We start from the raw sequence: 7278 nt of genomic DNA, 5'->3' as shown, positions 1-7278 counted from the left end.
TAATATTTATACTTGTGGTCAACCAAATTGTAATCACATTTATGCTGGCTTTTTCTTATTACAATGTAATAACCAATTTGTAACACTGTAATAAATTAAAAAGCTTCTTAAAAATAGCTTTATGAAACAAATGTGTATACATTAAACCAAATTGGGTTTTTTTCTACTTGCTTGAATCCCAATTCAGGAACAACATATAAAAAAGATATATATTGTCCCCGAATTAGGATTCAAGCAAGTAGGAAAAAGTAGGTTTAATGTAGTGGTATAGTGGTCCTCAACCGCCATGGACCAGTACCGGTCTGTGGATCAACTGGTAGTGGGCCGCACAAAAAATTATTTAGTATTTCCATTTTATTTATTATTAGACTGATATTTTATTTTGAAAAATGACCATATTCTCTTTTCACCTTAGTGTCTAAATTTAACCCACAAGCAGAAAAATATGTAAGAAACAGACGTCTTTGGAAAGTTTCTTTGCTAAGAGAAAAAGGCCCAATAAAAGACTCACGAACTGCCAAGGAATGGATCCGCAATCCATTTGTCAACAAACCAGGTGAACGCACCATGGTTGTGCAAGAAGATCAACTGCTGGAGATCGCAAATGACAGCAGCCTTTTAGGGGCCATTCGCATATCATGTCTTTTCTAGAGTTTGCAAGTTGGTTTTTTCAAATGGAGGTGCTGGGCTTGCATGCAAAAGTGGCGTGACGCGCTCGCGCCTTCCAGACGCACCAGTTGAATGAATGCTGCGAGAAGTGCAGCGCGCAATGCTTTGTAATTTTGCCCATGAATAAAACTTATAACAGAGTTACAGTTTGTCGTCCTCTGAGAAAATAATTGGTCGCCTAGCAACCTATAAACATCTGACCACCCAACACCCCCCCCCCCTCCACGGCAAAATTGTCAATCGTAAATAAGACGATAAAAAGAGATAAAAAGGTTGAGGACCATTGTAGTAATACACTTTTGTTTCCTAGAGCTAATTTTTTAGTGGAGGGTGGCCATTTAGTCCAGAGTAATATTTATACTTAGGGTTAGCAATTTGAAATCAAATTTACAGTGGGTTTTCTTTATTACAATGTAATAACCAAATTGTAACAATGTAGTAAATTAAAAAGCTGCTTAAAATTAGCTTTATGAAACAGATGTGTACTACATTAAACCAAATTGTTTTTTTTCCTACTTGCTTGAATCCCAATTCAGGAACAACATATAAAAATGAAGAAATAAAGGAATTAAACTTTGCTTTTTTTATTGCAAGACAAACTGGGGTATTAGAGGTGCATCTAATAGGCAGAGCAGGTTGTTTACTTCAGTGCTGCTGCTTTCTGATGAACTGCCAGAAGCCCACAGATTTCTCTGGCAGACTGGTATAACTCAAACAAGCACAGCAACAGATGCCGGAAAAAAACCACACACATTTTAGAAAGCGGCCGCATACGAGTGAAAAACAGCTGGTAATATTGTTCATGGGCAGGAGAATTTTCCTATTTGCATAATGACTCTTTTTATTTATTTTATTTATTTATTTATTTTGCATCAAAGGAAGTCCACGAAGTGAGTTAAAACTTACTTTTGCTCTGTAATTAATTTGGAAAACAATACTTTCTGATAGTTGTTTTTAAATATCGACATATTGCTATTGATGTGCTACAGTGAGTATTGCACTATAATAGACAGAAAGCGTTTCTCGCTACGTTACGTGAACTGGAATCATCCGTTAAAAGGAGGTAATGAGGAAGGATGTATATTCAGCTGTACAATATGTAGAGAATTCAAATGCACTTAGACGTCAGTCACTTTCTATCATCATCAGAGCAGAAAACGAAAAACTGAAATGTACTTAAAGCGAAAAACAGGTACCACAACAGCCATTTTACAAAGAAAATAAATAAATAGTCATGTTATGAAAACAGAAAAAAATTGGATATACCAATATGGTATGGAAAATCATTCAGATCCATTGTCATCCTTAAATATAGACTCTAATAAATTTCCATTGGATACGCAGGCACTTTTTGAATAATCTTCGTGAAATGTATATTTCACCCAAACACACACACACACACACACACACACTCTGACATTCACATGACAGATATATGAAGCTTTACAATACAATGAACACACCCTGCCAATGAAAATCTGCACACACATTCTCGAATACCTACATTAATGAACACACCAGCAAGAACAAACAGTTTGTGTCTCACTGATCAACATTTTTGCCTTATATTTAACATTAAATTCATCCGTAAAGAGTTTACACATAGTAAATGAGCAATCGGTTAAAAAAGTTTTGATCAAGATGCTATTATTTAGGTCATAAAATCCTGACCTAGCTTGTTTTTGGAAGTGTCTCTTATGATAAAAAATTCATTAATAAACTCTCTATAGATCAGAACTTAACGTTAAACATTATCAGGCCAGCCATAAATTTGCTAAAAACCCCCAAAAACTGGACAAAACGCATGGAATTTTCAATAGTGCTCATGAAATACGCTGATGTCCCTCGGTTCTACCTCTACCTCTCTGCATTAACATGCAAGATTGAACAAACACCAAACAGTTAAAGTAGCTGTCATATACAACACAGTCATTATGGTACATATTGGGAAAAAAAAACCCAAATCTCTGATAACCCGCCCTCTCAGAGATATCAATCTGTCATATGTGCATATGTATAAGTTAATTGCACAGGGAAAAATCTCCCATCAGCCTTCGCTGCTGCAAACGCAAGACGCCAAGTGTCTCGGAGAACGCAGCTTTGGTTCTGTTCACACCGACGCCAGCTGTCATAGTGCCACGGTAAAAGAGAAAGACGGTGACGTTTGAGAGAATAGATGACTGCCGCAGCCGTCCTTACAAAAGCCCTGACAGATCAGAGCCATTTCCAATGGATATGTGTGAATCTCCAGATGGGGTGAATTTCTGTGTTTGAGATGAATGCGGTGTTAACAGCTCATTTATCTGTACCCTAATTCCTGTGTAACTCAATCTCGCAGTGCTGAGGCCTGAAATATACTCGGCGCAAGTATAGAAAAGTCTGTATGATATCAATTCCTGTTTCCTTACATGCTGCACTAAGGTTCTTTTTTATATATGTATGCACTATCAATATAAAAAAGTAGGAAATCATTTTTTATAAGAAGTCTCTTTGGTTCACCAAAAAAAGGAGTATTGTGGAAATATTGTAACAATTTAAAACAGTTTTCTGTTTTGATTTATTTAAAATGTCATTCCGTTCAACCTTGTCAAAGTTGATTAGCTTTTTTGTCAGGTGATCCTTCAGAAATCATTCTAAAATTATTAACATTTTTGTGGAAATCATTTGCTAGATTATAAAGCTGAAAAAACAGCATTGCTTGACATAATTTGTGCCATTATAAGTGTAATAAATGTTCAGTTTTGGCACAAAAATGTTTGGGAACATCATGAATATTTGTACTGCTAATCAATTTAATATGTCCATATATATATATATGAAATTTTCCTCTAAAATTAGTATTTTTATCAGGCGCCTATGTTTATGCTCAGTAAATTAACTTTTATGGCAAAATAAACGTCCTTTTCCTGGTCTTTAAAGCAAAATATCTCAATATAAACAACGGAGGCTAAGAAAAATGCTCATTTTCGATGGAAATTTCAGACGGCACAATTTCAGACGCTTCCGAACTTATTATATGTCTTTAATATGTTATGCACAATTATGAATAAATAATAAATATTATTATTATTGGTAACACTTTATTTTGATGGTGCATTTGAGGTTTAGTAGACTGTCTGCTTAATATCTGTTGTTACTGCTGCTAAACAGGCATTTAACTGACTATAAGAAACTTTGCAAGTACATGTCAACTTACACTAACCCCAACCTAACAGTCTACTTATAATCTAATGAGAATTAGTTTGCATGTATATGCAATGTAACTTAAATTCAACAAACGGACCATCAAAATAAAGTCTGATCTTATTATTTAATTCAATTTTAAAGGGATAGTTCATCCAAAAATGAAAATGTTCTCATTGTTTACGCAGACTCAAGTGGTTCTAAACTTTTATGAATTCCTTTCTTCAGTTGAACGCAAAACATGATATTCTAAAGAATGTTAGAGGGAAAAAACAACTATTGGCATCCATAGTAGGACAAAATACAAATTTCCCCCAATGTTCTTTGGTATATCTTTCTTGTGTTCAATTCAAACACGTTTGAAACAAGTGGAGGATGTGTAAACTTCATTCTACTTCAAACGTAACTTTCATATTTGTCTGAACTATAATTCAAATCAGGACATAACATTGACAATTTTGAATTATGGTGTAAAATTAGAAAGTCTTTGAAGTCTTAAATAATCATTAAAGTTATGTAAAACCTTTTTTTTTTTTTTTTTTATAAATAAATAAATAGATGAAACAAAATGTCATTGACCAACAGATATACACTACCAGTCAAAAGTTTTGGGTTAAGGTTTTTTTTTTTTTTTTTTTTTAAGAAAATGATTCTGTTCATAAAGGCTGCATTAACTAAATATAAAAATGTCAAATTGTTAATTATTTCTTAATTAAATATTTATTAATTACTAATTGTTTGTAGTTTCAAATGAAATTATTACTCCAGTCATTATTGCTTTTATTACTATTACCGGTCACACTACTTTATTTTGATGGTGAGTTTGTTGAATTTAAGTTTCATTGCAACTAATTCTCATAAGATTATAAGTAGACTGTTAGGTTAAGGTTAGGGTTGGGGCTAGTGTATGTTGACATGTACTTGCAAAGTTTCTTATATTCAGTTAAATGTCTGTTGAAGGAGCAGTATCAACATATATTTAACAGACAGTCTACTAATACTCAAATAGACCATCAAAATAAAGTGTTACCCTATTACCATTAATAATAATAATATTATTATTATTATTATTATTATTAATAACAATAATAATGAATATAAGAGTGATTTCTGAAGGATCATGTGACTCTAAAAGCTGAAAATTTATCATTAAAATCACTGGAATAAATTATTAAATTAAATTGTACTTTTGAACAGTTATTTCACAGTGCAATAACATTTCACAATATTACAATTTGTTCTGTATTTTTGATGAAATAAATGTAGCATTGCCGAGCAGGATAAGCCTCCTTTAAAACATTTAAAAATCCTACTGACCCCAAACTTCGGTAGTGTACCAAGGAACCTCTATTATCCCTTGATCGCTGAGGTATAATATTGTACATCTAGAATATTCATCAGTGTTGTGCACTGAGCTATGCTAATCAAGCATTCATATCTGGCATTTCATACTTGCGTGAAGTGTATTTCAGGCCTAACCTGCCTTGCAGAGCAAATGAGATTTGCCCGGTCCACCACACAGAGGTCACTAGTTGAATTTTGTTCGACAGCTTTGTCAAGTTGCCCACTGCTACCGTTCTTGTACCAGAGGCATAAATTTGGCCACCCGTTGTGCTGATAGGACCCAGAAGTGCGCCATCCTTCCTCGACATCCCAAGATTTTCCTGACACGCTTACAGGAATCAAGCAGGATCGAGGACACGGAGCCCTCCAGGGAAAAACTCACAGTTCTGAGGCTCGCTAGTGGTAAACTGCCGACTTCCCTCAGGGTTCTGGATGGCAAAGATGGTGGAGGTAGTGATGAACGGTGGGGAAGAGAGCGAGAGAAAGACAGACAGAGAGAGGAAGAGCACAGTGGAAGCGCCAGCACTATAACAAATGGGCCTCCAGCCGAAGCCAGTGCAGTCCTTGGCGTATGTAGCGCACCAGTTCTGTCATGCTGCTGTGCTGCGTCAACGGTTCCATTACTGAGTCCAGCTCCACAAAGAACTCTGAAGGGAGAGAGAGAAAGAGATCGTTAGCATAAAAGGAATGTTTTTACATATGATTGCAGTTGTTAACCTTTTTGCCATTGAGTGCTGTTTTAAATGTGCCATAAAGCAGATGCAACTTGATGGCAGAGGCTGTAACTAAAGTTACTGACCCAAATTCTGTCAATGAATGCTTTAAATACATTTACAAATTAAAACTTGAAACATGTTGGGGCACTGACTATATGCTTATTTCATGTGACCGCCATTTTAAACACGAACGTAAGGCTGCGGTGGGAAGTAACCCGGAAGTATAGGATCAGCACTGTAAACATTCAGAGCTCTTCATTAGATCAGTTGATTCATCAGCCGATAGCTCGTCTGTGTTTGCACTCGGTAAACATCAGCAAATCAGCAGTGTTTAAGAATGCGCTAACAGTGCTTTAATGTTAGCGGGAAATAGACATTTAAAAAAAAATGTCAGTACTGAAATTCAGTATGGTGACAGGTCTAAAATAGTGAAAGAATTAGTTCCTTAACTTGAGTTTGATAAATGGCATCTAAAACGTGTGTTTGGGAAAGAAAACGTTAGCTAACTAGCATAATTTCCCTTAACTTAGATTAAATAAAGGTTGGATATCCCTTTTTATTTTCACTATCCATTTAAAATGGATCTTAAGGCGGTGAAATTATAAAATTGTGTCACTTTCTCTTTGCTGATAAGATATACAGCGAGGTACACAACATTCTTGTGGGACTCAGGCGATACTTCTAGGTTTCTTTCCACCGCAGCATAGATTTCACTTTTAAAATGGCAACCATGTGAAATCAGTCTATAGAGGGCTCAAAACAGTGCAAAATGAACAAAATTGACTGATTCTGAATATAAAAACATATTAATTGTCTGTGTCTGTTTTTTTTCTGAGACCTTTTTTAAAAAAAGTAAATGCAAACAGATATCATAAACAACTGATTTCGTTTTAAAATAATTTACAAAATGCAATACTGAATTCCTCTATGTCCCCTTTGTGAAACCCCTACCCCCACATTGCAGACATATCGTCTTTCATAAATGAATAATCTAGAGTAATTTTTATGCAACTTATGCACTTGCAACTACACCTCTGGAGCTGTAGTTAGAAGCATAGTTCCTGGCTGTGTTCTATTCCCACTTATCCCCCCTATGCCCTATTCATTTAGAACATTCTAACATTTAACATTTAACACTTGGAATGATTAAAAATAAAAAAGCATTAAAGTCATCACTCTTAGGTGTACTTTGCTTCAGTTCAGTTTTAGTGATCTTCATGTTTACAATTGCGCTCCCTTCGCAGTGCACTTTGAAAACATTGATGTCATTTTGAACACAGCCTCATGACGAAAGCTGTAGGTGACCTATTATTTAAAAGCAGAATTTATGTTACGTCTCCAAAGCTTGTGAAAACAAAAAACACAG

At 35.0% G+C, this 7278-nt stretch overlaps 1 protein-coding gene across 1 annotated transcript in view; it reads right to left on the bottom strand.

The window, feature by feature from the left end:
* Positions 1 to 5008: 5008 nt before the first annotated feature.
* aff2 (AF4/FMR2 family, member 2) overlaps positions 5009 to 7278 on the bottom strand; it is a 410790-nt gene continuing 408520 nt past the window's right edge. Inside the window, exon 21 of the mRNA XM_056471754.1 lies at positions 5009 to 5843. Coding sequence (XP_056327729.1) covers positions 5722 to 5843 — 122 coding nt within the window. The 3' untranslated portion in view covers positions 5009 to 5721. The remainder of the gene's footprint in view (positions 5844 to 7278) is intronic.

The sequence above is a fragment of the Danio aesculapii genome, chromosome 14 (assembly GCF_903798145.1).
Source record: "Danio aesculapii chromosome 14, fDanAes4.1, whole genome shotgun sequence".
NCBI lineage: Eukaryota > Metazoa > Chordata > Actinopteri > Cypriniformes > Danionidae > Danio > Danio aesculapii.
This window is presented reverse-complemented; position numbering and strand designations above follow the sequence as displayed.